This window comes from Saccopteryx bilineata, chromosome X (assembly GCF_036850765.1).
Source record: "Saccopteryx bilineata isolate mSacBil1 chromosome X, mSacBil1_pri_phased_curated, whole genome shotgun sequence".
Lineage (NCBI taxonomy): Eukaryota > Metazoa > Chordata > Mammalia > Chiroptera > Emballonuridae > Saccopteryx > Saccopteryx bilineata.
The window spans coordinates 15,170,273-15,190,987 of record NC_089502.1 but is presented as its reverse complement, the minus strand read 5'-3'; the positions used below and the strand labels follow the sequence as shown (position 1 = coordinate 15,190,987).

Genomic DNA, 20,715 nt, shown 5'->3' with positions numbered 1-20,715 from the left:
TAAAATAAGGATAATTACTGTGCCTACCTCACAAAGAAGTAATAAGAATTAAATGAGAATAATTTATATGTAGCATATAGAACAAAGATCCATATTAAGAGTCTAACAAATATTAAATGTTACCATTATCTATTACTTATGAAAAATTTTAAAAACCAGTGTATGAAGATATGTTTTCAGAACAAACAGCAACAACGACCTTAGAACAATCTTCTAATTAAGAATACATAGCTTAATTTACTATTACTGTTAGTTCAAATTACTGTTCTTTAGATTATGGGCCCTAGCCAGTTGGCACAGTGGATAGAGCATTGGTCTAGCATGTAGACATCCCGGGTTTGATTCCTGGTCAGGGCACCAAAGAAAGTGACTATCTGCTTCTCTTTCCCTCCTGCAGCCACTGGCTCGGATGATTTGAGCACTGGCCCAAGGTGGGGGCTGCCAGGGGATCCCGGTAGGGGTGCATGTGGGGAGTCTACCTCCCCTCCTCTCTCACTTAAAAAAAAAGAATTTTGCCATTATGCAATATTCACTACTGATTATACTTTTTAGATAGCATTTTTCAGTATTATACCTATTTAAATCAAGCTAAATACATTTAGCTGCTTTATTAACAGGTTGGATAGTTAATTCCTACAGTTATTGCTTTTAAGTATTGGTTTAACTATTATAAAGATGGTGATGTTTTCGTATAGTGCTTATGCTTCTACTGAGATGGTGACTATGATAGTTCAAAATCCTAACTCGGTATTATAATGTCCCATGCCTCCCTGAGCCGACTGTAATTTTAGACATACTTACAGGTTTAGACATGTTTGGAAGAACAGAGCTATATGACGATTTAGATTCAGGATGAAATAATCTAGGTAAGGCAGACACTGGATTTGATGTTGGCTCTTCGTAGTGTTGACTTGAAGGTTTGAATGCATCGGTAACACCTGTATTTTAAAATTACACAATACATTACATAGTTTTCTATAAAATTAATTTTGTCAAAATATTTCACTTTAAAAATAATATACTACAATAATACTATACCTTGACTAAGTAGCTCATTCTTCATTCTTTTTGAAGATGAGCTGGAGTTTCCTCTGTTCAAAATATCTAGAAAAATTACATTTATTTTAAACACACAAATAAAATTGGAATGCACTTACTGACACAGAATGGACTGGCAGTTGCCAGAGGGAGGGGTGCTGGGGGAGTGGGTGACAGAGTGAAGGGATTGAGAAGTACAGAATGGTATAAAATAGTCATTAGAATGTGAAGTACAGCACAGGGAGTGTAGTAAATGATATTGCAACAACTATGCATGGTACCACGTGGGTGCTGGAAATACCAAGGGAACACTGTGTAAAGTATAAAAATGAGACTCAGGGACATGGACAAGAGTGTAGTGGTTACGGGGAGGGGGAGAGAGGGGGGGTGAGGGAGGGGAGGGGCACAAAGAAAACTAGATAGAAGGTGACGGAAGACAATTTGATTTTGGGTGAGGGGTATGCAACATAATCAAATGTCAACATAACCTGGAGATGTTTTCTCTGAACATATGTACCCTGATTTATCAATGTCACCCCATTAAAATTAATAATAAAGAGGGGAAAAAAGATTGTCAAATCACTATGCTAGACACCTGAAACCAATACAAAATAATATTGAAAGTATACCATAATTGAAAGTAAAAAAATATATTTACTGGTCTCGGCTGGATAGCTCAGTTGGTTAGAGCATCGTTGTGATATGCCCAGCTTCTAGTTTGATTCCCGGCCAGGTCACAAACAAGACTCAACCAATGAAGAATCAACCAATGAATGCATAAATAAGTGAAACAACAATTAAATCTCTCTCTCTCTAACCCTTCCTTGCCCTCTAAAATAAAAACAAATATTAAAAATTTTATTTGACATAAATCTATAAAGGATAATAGAACAAGGTTGTATATAGACTTTGGTTCCTATGACTGAGCCCTTCTCTAAACCCCATGTCACATCTATACTCCTAAAACCTTAGAGATGTCATTATGAGTAGGTTGATTGGATTATCTGTACCACGGCTCTTGAGTTCTGAAAGGAATACTGGTAGAGACTGCAGACTAAATTGAACACAGAGTTTACCCGAGTATTTCAAATCTACTACTACACCAAAAGTTACGTCTGAGGCTGACAAGACCCTCTGGATCAGTTTAAAATTGCTTATTCTCATACCCACGTGAACCCACAATTTCTAGATTATTGAGGAATAAAATAAAAATTTGGAAGAGTAGAGATCTCCCTAACTCAAAATTGCGAATCAGGAAAAGGTACAAAACACGTTTTTAAAATCTCAAACTAGTTTCTGCACGGCAAAGGAAATCATCCACAAAATGAAAAGACAACCTACTGAATGGGAGACGATAGCTGCCAATGAGATATCTGTTCAAAGGTTAATATTCAAAATTTATCAAGAACTCAGACAACTCAACATCAAGAAAACAAACAATCCAATCAATAAATGGGTAGAGGACTTGAATAAATATTTCTCAAAATAGGACATACAGGTGGCCAATAGACATATGTAAAGATACCCACTGTTACTAATCACCATGGAGATGCAAATTAAAACCACAATTAGGTATCATCTCACATCTGTCAGAATGGCTATCATCAATACATCAAGAAACATCAAGTGTTGGAGAGGGTGTGGAGAAAAGGGAACCCTCCTGCACTGCTGGTGGGAACGCAGACTGGTGCAGCCACTGTGGAGAACAGTAAGGAGACTCCTCAAAAAATTAAAAATGGAACCCAGCAATTCCACTTCTGTGTATATATCTGAAGAAACCCAAAACACTCATTCAAAAATAAATATGCTCACCCTTTTGTTCACTGCAGAACCTATTTACAATAGCCAAGATGAGAAAGCAGCCTAGGTGTCTATCAGTAGAGCCGTGGCATGTACATACAAAGGAGTATGACTCAGCCATAGAAAGAAGGAAACCTCACCATTTATGGCGGCACAGATGGACCTAGAGAGTATTATGCTCAGTGAAAAAAGTCAGTCAAGACAAAGACAAATACCACATGATTTCACTTATATGTAGAATCTAAAGAATAAAATAAACATAACTAAAACAGACTTACAGCCACAGAGAGCGGACTGGTGATTGTCAGAAGAAAGGAGTCTGGGGGACTGGAAGAAAGCGGTGAAGGTATTGAGAAGTGCAGAGTGTAGTTACAGAACAGCCACAGGAATGTCAAGTACAGCATAGCAAGCATAGTCAATAATACTGTGAAACTCTGTATGGTGCCAGCTGGGTGAAATACTGAGGAAATGCTCTGTTTAGTATACGATTCTCTAACCACTACGCTGCCCACCTGAAACTAATACAAAATAATACCGAATGTAAATATATACATACCTACATATACACATATGTACATACATGTATACTTTTGACTAAATGAAAAAAAAATCTCATAAAACCTCAAAAATTTCCTTGTTTTCTGCCTAACAGAAAAGAACCAGATCTCATAAAATAATTTATAACATAAAGGGTCACACTAAAGTAGACTTGTTTTATGATAGCAGAAATGCAGTGCTGTGTGACTAAGTACCACAGAAGTCATGTAGGAGAGAAAAGCTGCTCAAATGACTTCATACTGTTTTCATTCATAAATTCAAGGTATTTAAAAAGCCATTAGCAGTGACGCAGTTGATAGAGCGTCAGACTGGGATGCGGAGGACCCAGGTTTGAAACCCTGAGGTCAGCCCTGGCCGGTTGGCTCAGTGGTAGAGCATCGGCCTGGCGTGTAGAAGTCCCAGGTTCAATTCCCGGCCAGGGCACACAGGAGAAGCGCCCATCTGCTTCTCTACCCCTCTCCCTCTCCTTCCTCTCTCTCTCTCTCTTCCCCTACCGCAGCGAGGCTCCATTGGAGCAAAGATGGCCCGGGCGCTGGGGATGGCTCCTTGGCCTCTGCCCCAGGCGCTAGAGTGGCTCTGGTCATGACAGAGCGACGCCCCAGAGGGGCAGAGCATCGCCCCCTGGTGGGCATGCCGGGTGGATCCCGGTCGGGTGCATGCGGGAGTCTGTCTGACTATCTCTCCCCGTTTCCAGCTTCAGAAAAATAAAAATCAATCAATAAATAAAAGAAACCCCAAGGTCGCCAGCTTGAGTGCGGGCTCATCTGATTTGAGCAAAGCTCAGCAGCTTGGACCCAAGGTCGCTGGCTTGAGCAAGGGGTTACTCGGTCTGCTGAAGGCCCACGGTCAAGGCACATATGAGAAGCAATCAATGAACAACTAAGGTGTCACAATGAAAAATTGATGATTGATGCTTCTCATCTCTCTCTATTCCCATCTGTCTGTCTCTATCTATTCCTCTCTCTGTAAAAATAAATAAATAAATAAAATTGAAGGAGAAATAAAAAGCTTCCCAGACACCAAAAAAATTAAAAAAGCTATTAAAGGCCATTAAAGAGTTATTCCTCTAGTACATTTTGGTGAAAATAATCTATCAAAACATTATACGGAGTGAAATAAGTAAATCAGAAAAAAACAAGAACTACATGATTCCATACATTGGTGGAACATAAAAACGAGACTAAGAGACATGGACAAGAGTGTGGTGGTTACCAGGGGTGGGGGGAGGGAGGACATGGGAGGGAGGGAGGGAGAGAGTTAGGGGGAGGGGGAGGGGCACAGAGAACTAGATAGAGGGTGGCGGAGTACAATCTGACTTTGGGCGAGGGGTATGCAACATAATTTAATGACAAAATAACCTAGACATGTTTTCTTTGAATATATGTACCCTGATTTATTAATGTCATCCCATTACCATTAATAAAAATTTATTATAAAAAAAAAGAAAAAAATAATCTATCAAACAAGTTTTTTACCTGTCCCCCATGGTGTATCTATATAAATATTTAACCCATGTTCCATATGCTAAAAGTACTTTATGGCTCACACATAAAACATCAATAAAATCATTTAAATTCTGAGTTAAATTAGAAAAATTTTCACTTAGCTCAACTTTGTTTTTGCTAGAATCACTTAAAACTAATACGCTTTATTCTAGTGAAGTACTGTTAACAGTCATCTACAACTGATATAAATCCAACTTGAAGTGTCATGCTCTCAGTAAGATAATCTCAACAATAAATTTGAAATGTGCTAACATTTCAGTATAAAAATAATCATAGTAACTAGGAAACAATAATTAAGAGAATATAATGTTCGGTTCCACTATCAACAACAAACACGGTAACGTGCTTAGTGCTTTTTATAAATGACCTGACCCTACACTTGGCATCTTTCAGTTTGTCACAAGGACTTCGAGAATTAACAAATTCTACTTTTGATGAAACTGAACAGAAGTGCTATTTCAAATTTAGAGCCAAGAGAAGCAAGAACTAGGCTTTCAGAAAACTAAAAACTTGTCTGTTAACCACACTGCTATGCACTGCCTTGGTTAAATAAGAAACCACTGGCACACTGGTTATAGTCTTTTATAAACTTTGCCTTGAAAAAAAGGTGTGACTATAATGGGAAAGAATCTGTTTCCCCACTCTCCCCTGATGTCCACTTTGCTGTTCTTCTGCACTTTACAGTTTTACTGGACATTTAGAGAAATGTTATCAATATCTTCACTATAACAGTGTAATTGTTAAATCTAACAACTATAAATGAAATCTAACAGTCCACAAAAGTACTGAGCAGGTTCTGCTAGAAAGCCATGAGGTTTAAGTGTGCTGACTGCCTGCATGGTCCACGTACATTGGCTGAAGACCAAGCCCTCCTGCATCATGAATGTAATCAGGAGTCCCTTAAGGACAGCTGCAGTCGGGAGCTACAGCCCAGGTGGGTTCACAGACTAGAGACTGCGCAACCATGCAGGGCCTGTTCACTCTGCAGTCATGAATCAAGATGACATTGTGATGTGAGAACACCCTCAGTGACTAATGCAAACTTATTTTGTATTCTAGTATTTTAAGCAAAGTGTTCCAAACACTTTCTTTTCTAGGTATATCTGGGCTTTGAGGAGAAAAAGAAATATTAACAAGTAAACAGGCTACTTGGTTCCACTGAAAATAATGATTTCCAATCTCAGAAGGCCTATAATGCCATTAGATACAAGTCCCAACCACATTCTCCCTGATTCTCACAATTATTACTGACCCTATGCTCCTTCTCGCCTTACAGAGTAACAAGGCCATATAAGACAGCGCACAGGTTTTTCCATTAGAAACATCGTAAACTTCACCGCAAGTAAATGCTTACTTGAAATGGCTGGTTTGGAACTTGATATCTCTCCAACAAAGATCAGCTCATCATCATCATCCTCTTCCTGATTTTCTTCTACTTTCTTCTGCCATGGTTCTAGCTCTTCTTCTTCACATTCCATAAAGAGTTCTGCCATTTTTGAATTATCTAATTTTCAAAAGGTGAGAAGCAAATTTTACTTTTAAATACTTTTTGCAATATATAGTATGACACTTAATATAAATATATACTTGAATAATCCTAACAGCAATTACTGAAGTGATATTTGTAGTCAGTAAATGGTAGCAAAATTAAGAAACTCAAAATTCAATCTCTAATATCTAAACTAGTATAAGTTAACTAGCCAGAAAATGCGTAACAATACCTATTTACAGTGGCCCACAAATTCTAGGATCAAATACAATCAAACCGAGTTTTAGTTTTACAACTACAATGATTATATCTATAAAAAAGACTGTACCTATTATCTGAAAAAACACCCCCCTCAAACTTCTGTATTAACAAAAGGGAGATAAACAAAGAATAAGAGACAACAGGTGGGAGATACCATATTTCCCCATGTAGAAGGCATTTTTTCAAAAAAGTTGGAGTCTAAAAACTGTGTGCATCTTATACAGTGGTTGTAGATTTTTTTACTTGCATTTCCTGCCTTTTTGACAGTGATGAGGAGTTGTAAGAATTTCATGATGAATAAAACTTGAGTTCAATAACTTTATGTAATACATTCCCCCTCCCCAAATTTCGGACCCCAAAATTAACGTGCGACTTCTACATGGGGAAATACAGTAATAGAAAAACTGAACCAGACTGAGGAACACCAGGTACAGAGCAAAGCAGGAATGAAGTTCTATGATAAAAATAGAAAATATTAAGTGAGGCTTATTCTATACTAGGGCAGAGCTAAACATTGCTCATATGAAAAAACTAAGCCAAGGATATACTGTGAAATATCATCAAAGCTACAAGTGCTGACCAAGCACACAGAGCTCCTCATGATCGTTTTGGTGCCTTATTCTTTTTCCTGTAAGATTTTACTTATTCATTTTAGGGGGAGTGGGAATGTGGGGGGGAGGGAAAGGGAGGGGGAGGAGGGGGAGGGAGGGGGGAGAGGGGGAGAGAGAGAGAAAAAGAAGGAGGAGGAGGAGCAGGAGAAGGAGGAGGAGAGGAGAAGGAGGAGGAGAGGAGGAGGAGGAGGAGGAGGAGGAGGAGGAGGAGGAGGAGGAGGAGGAGGAGGAGGAGGAGGAGGAGAGGAGCAGGAAGCATCAACTCCCATATGTGCCTTTTCCAGGGAAGCCGAAGGTTTCAAACCGGTGACCTCAATGATCCAGGTGGACGCTTGATCCACTGCGACACCACAGTTCAAGCTGTGCCTCATTCTTAAATATGGATGAGCATTAGAAACATGACTAAAACTTCTAACGTGAAAGACAAAAGCAATAAAACAGAATAAAATATATTCAATAAAATATTAATATAGAGGGCAATAAAAAGATTATAGAGACTATAACCAACATTTTTAGAGAGATGAGACAGGAATGTTGTAAAAGCAGCCAATAAAGGCACAACTAACTGGAACAACAGATGAATGTTGTCCCTTCCCCCTCCCCCTCCCCCTCTTTCCCTTCCTCTCTGTCTCTCTAAAAATAAAAAATCAAGCCTGGCCTGGACAGCTCCGTTGGAGTGTTGTCTGCAGTGTGGAGGCCACCTGTTGGATTCCCTGGTTAGGGCAGGCACATACTGGAGCAATTTTATGTTCTTGTCTCTCTCTACCTGCCTCCCTCCAAAAAAAAAAAAAAAAAAGGTAATATGCAGGAAACAAAAAGACTATTATAGCAAAAATTCATTAAAAAATCAAATGCCACAGTTGTCTAAATGTCCCATAAGTGGAACTAAAATATATATACAGGGGTGGGCAAAAGTGGGCTTACAGCTGTTTGTATGGAAAATAACAACAATTAATAAATAATACTATAATAAACTGTTTCGCGTGGCCACAACTGTAGACCTGGTTTTGCCCACTCTGTGTGTGTGTATATACACATAAGATTGTTAGAAAATTAATTTCAAAGTTACAACTCATCTAATAAAAGTTTCAGAAACAGAATGAGAAAGGAGAAGGGATGTAATCAAAGGAAAAAATATAAGAAAAATTTCCAGTTCTAAATTATATAAATCTCCAGATACAAAGGGCTCACCAGGCCCTGGCCGGTTGGCTCAGTGGCAGAGCATCGGCCTGGCGTGCAGGAGTCTCGGGTTCGATTCCCGGCAAGGGCACACAGGAGAAGCGCCCATCTGCTTCTCCAACCCCCCTCCTTCCTCTCTGTCTATCTCTTCCCCTCCAGCAGCCGAAGCTCCATTGGAGCAAAGATGGCCCGGGCGCTGGGGATGGCTCCTTGGCCTCTGCCCCAGGCGCTGGAGCGGCTCTGGTCAGGACAGAGCGATGCCCCCGGATGGGCAGAGCATCACCCCCTGGTGGGCGTGCCGGGTGGATCCCGGTGGGGCGCATGCGGGGGTCTGTCTGTCTCCCCGTTTCCAGCTTCAGAAAAAAAAAAGACAAAAACAAAGGGCTCACCAGCACCTGCCATAATAATTAAGGGAAAAAAACTACAGTAGAGGGACCTATTGTGAAATTTCACAACTCTGGAGATAAGGGAATATTGTAACAACTGAGAGAATGAGAGTGGAGAGAGAGAAGAAAGTTAGAATATTGTTTTCAAAGGTCATAGCAAAAATAAATTATTTCAATTTAGAATTCTACACCCAGCCAAGATTTGTGTTAAGCATAAGGTACATATTCTTTCATTAAGAATCAAGACCAGAAACACCAGACAAAACTTACCTCCCATTCACCCTTTCTTAGAAAGAATCCACCAAAATGAGACTTAACAAGGAGGAAGACCCAGGATACAAAAAACATGACATTTAACAGAACACAAAGACAAAGGAAAGTCCCAGGACAATAGCTTTTAAACAGGTCTAGAGAGCAACCAGGCAATATAGAGCAGAACATTCCCCCTAGGAGAACCGTGTCCAGGAGGAAACAGACACACACACACACACACACACACACACAAAATTAAATTGTTAGCTTACCTTACAACTTTTATCATGTAGAAAACTGAGGTAAGAGGCTACAGAAGGGTATGAGATGACTTGGCTAGAGACCTTAACTCAAGTCGGCAAATTTTAAAAAATGAAAAATTTAAATTGCTGGATAGATTTTTAAAAAGAAAAAAAGGTAAAGGTATCCATAACATTATTACTACCATAGTACTATGGTTATCAGGGAACAATATATATTATGGTCATAATAATAAAAGTATAAAATATGATTTAACCAAAACTTGATATATAATTACAATGAGAGGTGCTTGGTGGAAGGGTAAATAAAAGAAAACTAAAATCTTTATATTGCTTAATAAGAAAATCATTAGCTAATGGCTAAAACTGAATTCAAGAGAGCATAATGGATGTTTTAAAATTTTATAAATATAAAAATAATTATTAGAAAAACAGCTAAACAAATATTGGCTGCCTTGAAAAGACACGGGGTACACAGGCCCCAAACACATTCACGCCATGAGCGTACACCCCTCTTCTGCTGTTTCACACCCTTCAAGAAACACTGGCTATGCAACTTTTAACTTTCAGATTGTCTTTTTAAACCTATGCCTGAATTGTTTTGGTTAAAAAGTATTGGGGAGCACCTAAATTAAAATAATAGCAAAAGGGATGGATAGAAATGGTGCTAGATACATGGAGTGAGATGTGCATAGGGAACTAAACAATAAAAATAAAACAATAATTCCAGGGTTTTCGCTTAAATAGAAATATTTTTTTAGACAATGATATATTTCATTTATCTTTTAAATGCAATAATAATTTTTAAAGGTAACTTTACTAGATTAAAATAGTATTTCTCCTTTTAACATAAAATTAAAAGGTACTATGTAAACACAAGGATTGCACGTAAAAGAACACCTTAAGAAATCGGTGTTAAAACAAACAAACTAATAATTTTCCCTTCTATACAGGCATGCCAAAATCATTTCTTGGCATAATGATGTTTAATGTTTAGTAGCCCACCTATCGTAAAACAAAACAAAGAACATTCCCACCCTCCCAAATGTAATAACTTTATCAACTGACCCCTTTCTTTTCTAAACCATATTTTAAAGTATACATATATACACACACACACAGAATGCTCTAAGTAGATTTAAAAAGTAATTCATAGTTTAGCATTTGCGCATTTTTAGTACTTGAAAACACCATCCTCACTGTGTCCCTTGAAAGCCCTCATTTGTACTGCTTCTTCCATCTCAATAGCTTTCCCCCTTACCTTAAACTGTCCAAATTACTTAAGTATAGTAGAAAGAGCATGAACTTGACATCAAATTGAATAGTTCAAATCTTCTGCACCATTTATAATCACAGACTGGAGAAACTGCTCGGATCTGTTTCCTCACTTCTAATATTGGAATAATATCAACCTAATTGAAGTGGTAAGGTAAATTCAGGAAAATGTCATATAAAGTACCTAACTTCAAGCAGATATTCAACAAAATATGAATTCCCTGCCCTTTCCCAACTTGGTTCAATTATAACCTCAGTAAACCATTAGACCTTGATTTTCTTTCACCTCTTACTACACTGACAGTCTATTCCATGCAACTCAAGACTTACTGTATATGATCGCAATCTGCTCACTATTCACGTATCTGAACTATACATGTCTAACTCCAAAGTAAGCTCCTTGAGAGTGAAGAACATATTTTCTTCTTCCTCTGCATTTCCTCTTACACACAGCAGTCTACTGCATATGCAGTAAGCACTTAACAGATGATCATTTACAAGCTAAGAAATCAGCTAAATCCAGGCAATGTTACCTTTTTAAAAATGAGGAAAAAATCAGTACACCCATGTATATTGATAATTTTAAAAAATCAGTAACATATATGTTCATAGGTCTTCCTTTTTTTTAAAACTAGGTACTGTCACTGTCAATATATTTCAAGATAAGACTGTTGAATAAAAATTATTTAAAGGCACATAATACCATATATAGCATAATTTTATTTAGAAACAATTTAGTTTTTGTCTATATATAAAAAGTTTATGATTATGTACACCAAACCAATATTAGTAATTACCTCTGGAGACAAAGAGCACTTCATTTCTAGTTTAACATTTTATGGTATTCTGTTCTTTCTTACATGTATTAATTTAATAAATGTGCCTACCTCTACCTTTCTCATCTTTTCTTATAAAACAAGGTTGTAAGTACAAAAGTCACACATACTAGTATCACTTGCAGCAGCAATACTTACTTTTTGATTGAAAAGGTTTATTGTCATCCATCAAGTTGCAGAGTCACCTAAACACCAACACATGACATCAATCAACTTTATGAGTCAATTTAACACCAAATATTGAAATGAAATAGGATTCAGAAATCTTTGGGTTTGATTTCAATCTCCAGCAAACTCACCATGTGACTCCAGACAAGGTAGTAAGTTAGGTCTTAGTTTCCTGACCTAGAACATAAACCTACTATTACAGTAGACACACATTTAATTTCTTTTCTTCCACAAAAAGCTTACTCTTCAAATTTGATGTGTTTGATATACACATGCTACTCACTTTGCATAATTGCTTCATTCCTGAATAAATGCAAATTTAGTAAATCAAATGCTGAATATATAAAAGCACTTATTACTTGAAGAAATCTGCTGAGTTACTTAATTACAAATATTTGAAAGGTATTCCTTTGTAAAAATGAGTAATTACCCTTTAATATGTTTTATTAAATCTGAATTACAAAATGCTAAGTGACATTAATCTTTAACTGTTATTTTTCACACCAGAAATAAAGTGTAAGTATTATTACAACAAAAATGTTCAAAGAAATTTTTAGTTTTGTTCATCAGAGTAGTTGGATAAATTTGATAATAGATTAAGTGATTATAAAATAATTATTCATTGTCTAACCGGTGGTGGTATAGTGGATAATAGTGTCCACCTGGGACGCTGAAGTCCTAGGTTCGAAACCTTGAGGTTGCCAGTTTGAGCGTGAGATCACTGAACTGATCCTATGGTGGCTTGAGCAAGGGGTCACTGGCTCGACTGGAGTCCCCCCCCATCAAGGTACATATGAGAAAGCAATCAATGAACTAAAGGTGCTGCTACTACGAGCTGATGCTTGTCATCTCTCCCTTCCTCTGTGTGTCTCTCTCACTAAAAATAAATTATTCATTGCCTTCTGTGTTCAAGTACTGTGCTCAGTTCTAGTGAAAAAAATTAACATGAATAAATCATAGTCTTACCTTCAGAAATTTACAATCTTAAATGTTTATGATTCTTCAGGCCTCTAAAAAAGGTGGTAAAACATCACTAAAGAATTTTGCATTCTTTAAAACAGATTTGTGTTCTGAATTCTCATGCACAAGCCATGTTTTTACATATAAAATAAACATTTAAAAACCATTTCAGTTATAAAAAAAATAGACATTTCACACTTTTCTTTATCCTCAAACTGAAAAAGGAAGCTTTCCTGATTTTTCCAATTCCAAATTTTCTAGACTGAATTATATCAAAGGGGGGATAAACTTTAATTCCAGAAGAAATTACTGCTATAAATGTTTGAATTAACTACTTTAACTCAATTATTTCAATAGTTATCACCTGTCCTGAAACTAGAATTGAGGTAATGCATATGTCAAGTAGATAAGTACATGACAATTCTTGATCAGCATTAAGGACCTCACTACTGATGCCAAAAATACAGAATATTAAGAGTCACAACTGCATAGCCCCGGAGGCGCACAAAGGACACTTTTATTAAATGATCACATAAAGTGTATCTATGGATGCAAATACCTTAAAACTAGTACTAAATGTATAAACAGTATATATAAACATGTCCTGTCTACTACCTATGACTACGGAGATGGCTTTTGGGACCCATAACAGCCACCAAGGAGCTTCAATTAATACAAACACAAACACTCCAAAAAGTCAGAAACCTTCACATGCCATTTAGAATCACAACTTCAGTCTAAAGCTGTGTTATCCAACAGGAGAGCTGAGCCCTCCACAACTATTACACACACACACATACACACACACACACACACACACACACCTCTGCAGTCATCACCTCAAAGTGTTGGTGGCAAGGCAAGGAATTCTGTAGGAGATTAAATAATCTGTTAGAGAAATGAAACATTCAGCAAAATGTGTAGTAAGATTCTTGGTTCTCACATAATAGCAACTCCAGAGAGTCTCTAGGTTATGTAACTCAGAGTTGGCATGGAAACAGGCTGAAGAATCAGAACTCTTCATTTCAGTGGCTGACCCAGGTAAAAACACTATGTCCAGGTTTACTGTTCGTATTGGAGGGGGCTGAGTCCCAAGTAACTGACAAGCACCGCTTGGAACACACTCAGTTTTTGGAGACTGCCTATATATTTAATGTGGTTTTATTAATTTTTAAAATTATTTTTATATATTTATTCATTTTAGAGGGGAGAGAGAGGGGGGCGGGCAGGAAGCATCAACTCCCATAGGTGCCTTGACCAGGCAAGCCCAGGGTTTTGAACTGGCAACCTCAGTATTCCAGGTTGACGCTTTATCCACTGCACCACCACAGGTCAGGCGAGACTGCCTATATAATTATAATTCTTCTTTAGATAGTTTTTGTTTTCAGGTTTAGATATCTAAAATCCAACATTCTTAAGAGCTTATTCTACAAATAAGCTTTAAAAACATTAACTGAATAGTTCAAATGGTAAACTTCATGTGTATTTTACTACAAGAAAAAATAATTAAAAATTAATAGCATTTCACACCCACTAGGATTGCTATAATAAAAAAGATAATAACAAGCGTTGACAAGGATACGGAGAAAAGGGACTCTTCATACACTGCTGGTGGGAATATGAAATTGTGCAGACACTGAGGAAAACACTTTGGCAGTTCCTCATGAAGTTAAACAAAATTACCACATGACTCAGCAATTCCACTCTTGGCAAAAGAGAACTGAAAATGTCCACACAAAAACTTATACACAAATGTTCATAACAACATTATTAGTAATAATCAAAAAGTGGAAACAAATCCAAATGCCTTACTGGTGAATGGAGAAACAAAATGTGACTTATCTATATGATGAAATAATATTCAGTCATAAAAAGAAAGCAGTGCTGATACATACTACACTATGGAAGTGAAAGAAGACCATATATTGAGCATACAATAGAGTCAAGACAGTCTCTTTAATAAATGGTGTTGAGAAAACTGGACAGCTACCTGCAAAAAAAAAAAAAAATGAAACAAGACCACCAACTTACAACATTCACAAAAATAAACTCAAAATGGATAAGACTCAAATGTAAGTTGCAAAACCATAAACATCTTGGAAGAAAACATAGGCAGTAAACTCTCTGGTATCTCTTGTAGCAATATTTTTGCTGATTTATCTCCATGGGCAAGTGAAATAAAGGACAGGATGAACAAATGGGACTATATCAAACTAAAAAGCTTTTGCACAGCTAAAGACACCATGAACAAAATAAAAAGACAACCCACACAATGGGAGAACATATTTGCCAATATATCTGATAAGGGGTTAATAACCAAAATTTATAAAGAACTTCTAAAACTCAACACCAGGAAGGTAAACAATCCAATTTAAAAATGGGCAAAAGAACTGAATAGACATTTCTCCAAAGAGGACATACAGATGGCCAAAACACATATGAAAAAAATGTTCAACATCACTAATCATCAGAGAAATACAAATTAAAATGACAAGATATCACCTCACACCTGTCAGAATGGCGCTCATTAACAAATCAACACACAGTAAGTGCTGGCGAGGGTGTGAAAGAAAGGGAACCCTCCTGCACTGCTGGTGGAAATGCAGACTGGTGCAACCTCTGTGGAAAACAGTATGGCGTTTCCTCAAAAAATTAAAAATAGAACTGCCTTTTGATCCAGCTATTCTACTTTTAGGAATATATCTTCAGAATACCAAATCACAGATTTAAAAGAAGATATGCACCCCCATGTTTATGGCAGCACTGTTTACAATAGCCAAGATCTGGAAGCAGCCCAAATGTCTGTCAGTGGACGAGTGGATTAAAAAGCTGTGGAACATATACACAATACAATACTACACAGCCGTGAAAAAGAAGGAAATCTTAACTTCTGCAATGCCTTGGATGGACCTGGAGATTACTATGCTAAGTGAAATAAGCCAGGCAGAGAAAGACAAGTATCATAGGATCTCACTGATATGTGGAATCTAATGAACACAGTGAACTGAGGAACAGAATAGAGGCAGAGGCAGGGTCACAGGGAGCAGAGGGACAGATGTCAGAGGGAAAGGGGATGAGAGAATGAGATCAGAGAAATTATATATACATAACACAGAGATACAGATAACAGGACAGCAAATCCCAGAGGGAAGGGGGAGGAAGCTAGGAGGAGGGGGAAAAGGGGGTGTAATGGGGGACACAGGGGTGGGAGGTGAGGGTGTTATATTGAGTGGGACACTTAAATCTATGTTAACACAATAAATTAAAATTAATAAAAATTTTAAAAAGACTACTTATTGTATGATTTCATTTATATGAAATATTCAGAAACAGTGAACTCATAAAGACAGAAAATAGAATAGTGTTTGCTTAGGCCTAGGAGGAAATGAGGAGTGACAATGAATGGGTATGGGATTTCTTTTTGGAGTAATAGAAATAGTTCTAAAATTGTTTGTGGTGATGTTTGCACATCACTGTGAACATACTAAAACCTATGAATTGTACACCTCACATGGGTAAACTGTATGCTATACACATGATTTAAAAAAACCTGTTAGAAAAGTAAGCCAATATAATAAGGCTAGGAGTGGTGGAGTCACTATATGGACTAAAAGAGAAACCAACAAAGTGATGAGCAAAGCCACAGCTTTGGGGGTAGAGAAAGAGAGGTTAGGGAAGGGAGACATTCAAGTTCTGATGAGAGACCATTGAAACACCAAAGCTGGCAGTGCTTGAAGCAAATTACTGACTTTTCAGTCAAGAGAGGGAATAATTGTTCGTTTCTAGTTTCATCTACTTTAAGCTAGGTTTCTAGTACTTGAAAAGCAGTAACTTACCAATGGATTATGGCAACATTTTTCACCAGATCTCTGTGGAAAATATATTCCATACAGTGCAAGAGAGGTCTAAAACAATACATTGTTTTGCTGTCTATCTAAAAAATTAATATTACCATGCTCTGGGGATCACCTCAATGACCACCTTATAACTAAGCTGTCACATAACTTCAGTACTCATGATTTTTAAAATTGAGATATAACATTATATTAGTTTCAGGTGTACAACATAATGATTCAATATACATATATTACAAAATAATCACCGCAGCTAGTCTAGTTATCATCCATCACCCACCACACAGTAACAATTTTTTTCTTGTGATGAGAACATTTAAAATCTACTCTTTTAGCAACTTTTAAATACTCAATAGTCTTGTTAGCTCTAGTCACCATTCTGTATATTACATCCCCAGGACTTATTTTTTAACTGAAAATTTGTATCTTTTGACTACCACCCCCACAATCCCCACCTCTGGCAACTACCAAGCTATTCTGTATCTATGAGTTTAAGATTCCATATATAAGTGAGATCAAACAGTATTCATATTTTTCTGTCTATCCATGTTGCTGCAAATAGCAGGATTCATTTTTTTAATGGTTGAATAATGTCTCATATTGTGTGTGTGAGTATATCACATGACATCATCTCCATTCACCTGTCCATGGTTGTTACCATGCTTTCACTATTGTAAATGCTGCTGCAATAAACATGAAGGTGTAGATGTCTTTACAAGTGAGTGTTTTTGTTTCCTTCAGATTAATACCCAGAAGGGGAACTGCTGGATCCTATTGTACTCATTCTTTTTTCTATTATTACTACTGCATTGTCATCAAGTACTATAATGTTTGCTGCTACTGGCTAACAAAAGATCAGAGGGAGAGAATACCTAAATGATGAGTTTGCACTAAACAAAGGGACAAATGACAGTATGCTTAGCTATAGAAATGAAGGTATTGAAAATGTTCAAATAGAAAAATTGTGCTATTGTTTAGATACGAATTTTAGCCATGAAAACCTCAATAAAAAAGGCAGTAACTTTGTTTCATCAAAATATATTATTCACTCAATGGATTAAATTTGATTCAGGACTCAATTAGAGCGAGTTGGCCAGGGTGCTGAGGATGGCTCCATGGCCTCCTGCTCAGGTGCTAAAAAAATGGCTCCTGATGCAATGGAGGAAGGGTCCCAGATGGGTAGGCATCGCCCCATATTGGGCTTGCCAGGTGGATCCCAGCCAGGGTGCATGCAGGGGTCTCTGCCTCCCCTCCTCTCAATAAAATTTTTTTTTTTTTAAAAAAAAACAAAAGCCCAATGGCATATTTCACAGATCCAGAACAAAAATTCCAAAATTTATATGGAACTTAAAAAGAACCCAAATCGCCTCAGCAATCTTGAAAATGAAGAACAAATTAAATATGAGCCCTGGCTAATAGGCTCAGTGGTAGAGCCTCAGCACAGCGTGTGCCTGTCCCAGGTTTGATTCCCACATAGGAGAAGCAACCATCTGCTTCTCTACCCCTCCTCCCTTCCCACAGCCATGGCTCTATTGATTCAAGTCCATCGGCCCAGGTGCTGAGGATGGCTCCCTGGGGCCTTTGCCTCAGGCACTAAAAATAGCTCAGTTGAGAGAGGGCTCCAGATGGGGGTTGTAAGGTAGGTGCTCGTCTAGGCACATGTTGGAGTCTATCTCCCTTCCTCTGGACTTGGAAAAGAAGAAAAATAAATTATAATTTTCATTAAAACTTTTTATATAAATATGCATTGGGGTTATTATTGCTTTACATAAATTACATAATATTTATTTATTGTTTCTTCTTTTTTCTAAGTGAGAGGAGGGATATGGGTTCTGTTGTTGTTGTTATTGGTAGGTATGGTTCTAAATGTCCTCCAGAATAAGGACAACAAATGGGAGATAAGAGGAGGTACAGATAGAAGTATCCCTTCCCCCTTATTCACCTTTTCAACTAAAAAATGCTGATGCTGTGTAGTAAAGCACTGGGTGGAAGAAACTGGATTGGACTAGAAAACTTTACTGAGGAAACTAGGTTGAACAGGTGAAGCTGAAATTTGGGGTCCTTCCACATCAAATCTTTTTTTAATGGACTATTCAAATTTTTAATATTCTTGAAAATAATATTCAAATTTTAAAGGTTGAAAAGATATGAAGGATCAAAAATAAAAATATAAAGGAAAAAGGAGTGAAAAAATATTTCTATTTTTTTGTGGGGTGAGTCTCCTTATTTATTATCCTTAACCACCTCACTCCCATGTAAAGTGTGGCATAATACAGTAAATTAAACACTGAAGAGTTAGAAGACACAGGTTTAAGAACAGGTTGTATCCAGTTTTACCCATTTTAACTTCCGCAGTCTTCTCCTTGAGATTCTTCCCTCGCCTTCCAAACAGTTCTATGAACACCTCACAAGTCCACCCCAAAATAGGTAAAATCAATGACATAAAATGCAAAATACAATTACAGCTGAATTTGTAGCAATATTAAACAATCAAGGACACACAGCCTTCAGTTCCTTTTATTAGCAAATCAGTGCTTTTATAGGCCCAGTGAAATCTATACTTATGGAGACCATTTGTTTTCACAGTAACCCCTAAAGCAGACACCTCACAAACGCCAAAACGTTACTTCTGCAGCTTAAAATACTATTTCTTGATTTCAATTTTATGTTTAATAGTACTACAAGACATTAAAAGTCACAGACATAAACAGAAAACAAAAGGCAAAATGTAATTCCACATATTAAAAAGAACTAAGAAATCGTTGCAAACAAAGAGAATCCCATGGATGAATATGTCCTGCGCCTGTAGAAGCTGGTACACTTGACATTTTATTCTGATTTTTTCCTTAATAAAAGCATTAAACTTGAGGCAAATTACGAGGAACTCCCTCCATATATAGAGAAGAATAAAACCTCAGAATGAGATAATTTTTCCCATTAAGTAAAACGTGCAAAGCTCACTGTTAATAAACTGTCTACCTAATGCCACGTTTCTTCTCGGGACTCTTCTGGACAATAACGGAATGGAGCACGATTTCTATGACGGAGTAGCAAAATCCCTTCTGCAAGAACGAGGCTGTGAGCACTTCACAACCAGTAACCTGGGTGGGAGCAACCCTGACAGAAATGATGGGCCCAAGGGGCCCCGAAGCCTGAAACTTCGCAGCCTTCTCTGGTCTCTGTCCCTGACTTGAGAGACCTGAAGGGAGTCGGGTCTCGCTAACATCGCCATCAAATATACAAAAGCCCAGAGGGAGCTGCCCGCAGATAGCAAAGCTCAAAGTCTCCTGGGACGGAGACGCGCAGGCCGGGCGACGAGGCGGCGGCGGCAGCCCGAGCGACCCCGGCCCGAGTGCCCGCCCAGCCCGGCGGCGGCGGAGCTGCCTGCCCGAGACCCCTCCCCCACCGCGGACGGCGCAAGATGGAGGCCCACCCGCGGCCGAGCGGCCCCTCCCCCGCTCCCCGGGCCCTCCCGGCGACCCCAGCCGCAGCCAGACCCTCCACTTGCCTCGCTCGCCGCCAGGTCGCCCTCGCCACCCTCGGAGCCAGGAGGTCACGGCCACCCGCGAAAGCCTTCGCTGGCGTCCACGAGGCGCAGGCGGGGCTGGGGTTGGGGCGGGGGGCCCTTACCACGAGCGGAGCGGGCCGGCCAGCCTGGGACTGTAAGAAGGAGAAAGAGAAGGAAAATGAGCGCGAGGGCACCGGGCGGCAGCCGCAGGGAGAGCTGCAGCCGCCGTGACTCCCAGCGAAGACTGAGCGGCCCCAGCCACTGCGGAGGCGAGGGCTGCGCGCGCTGCCTGCTGGGTACACCCCGACTCCTCCGCCCGCGACGCCAGCTCCTCCGCGGCGGCCCCCCTGCTCCACCCCACGCACATCCGGGTTTTTTTTCTAACGGTTGCCTGAGGGCGGGCGCGGACCTGTGCGTGACCTGCTACGCTTTCAGCGGCAGGGGCGCTCTGGCCGTGGGTCGGGAACGGGGATCGCGGACTGCACGTCAGGGCGAGAGCTGGGTGCTGATGCGGATCCCCTCTGCGACCCTGCTGTGCAGTCAGGGTTGCAATTCCAGAATTCGGGCTGCACAGTGTCTGAGCACGCAGAAACGTGAATTCGGGAGCCTACGTGTGTGTAAGGGATAAAGGCACCGATGGAAAAAAAAAATACTATACCCGAGAGATGAAGATCTAAACTAGATGAATACAGGGAATCCAAGTCAAGTTATTTAGCCCTGGCCGGATGGCTCAGTTGATGTTAACAGCGTCGTCCCAAAGCACAGAGGTTGTCAA

At 38.9% G+C, this 20,715-nt stretch overlaps 1 protein-coding gene across 6 annotated transcripts in view; it reads right to left on the bottom strand.

Annotated features, from left to right (window-relative positions):
• Positions 1–20,247, bottom strand: part of ZNF280C (zinc finger protein 280C) — a 71,290-nt gene extending 51,043 nt beyond the window's left edge. For 4 of the 6 annotated variants that reach the window (XM_066249407.1, XM_066249401.1, XM_066249404.1 and 1 more), the window contains exons 1-6: positions 19,941–20,247; positions 11,589–11,635; positions 10,601–10,751; positions 6,256–6,405; positions 1,039–1,104; positions 802–938 (exon numbers count right to left, since the gene is read on the bottom strand). In XM_066249407.1, coding sequence (XP_066105504.1) covers positions 802–938; positions 1,039–1,104; positions 6,256–6,394 — 342 coding nt within the window. In that variant the 5' untranslated portion in view covers positions 6,395–6,405; positions 10,601–10,751; positions 11,589–11,635; positions 19,941–20,247. Of the gene's footprint in view, positions 1–801; positions 939–1,038; positions 1,105–6,255; positions 6,406–10,600; positions 10,752–11,588; positions 11,636–11,749; positions 11,842–19,940 lie in introns of those variants that run through there. The other 2 variants (XM_066249402.1, XM_066249403.1) reach the window with 2 other exon arrangements.
• Positions 20,248–20,715: the final 468 nt, after the last annotated feature.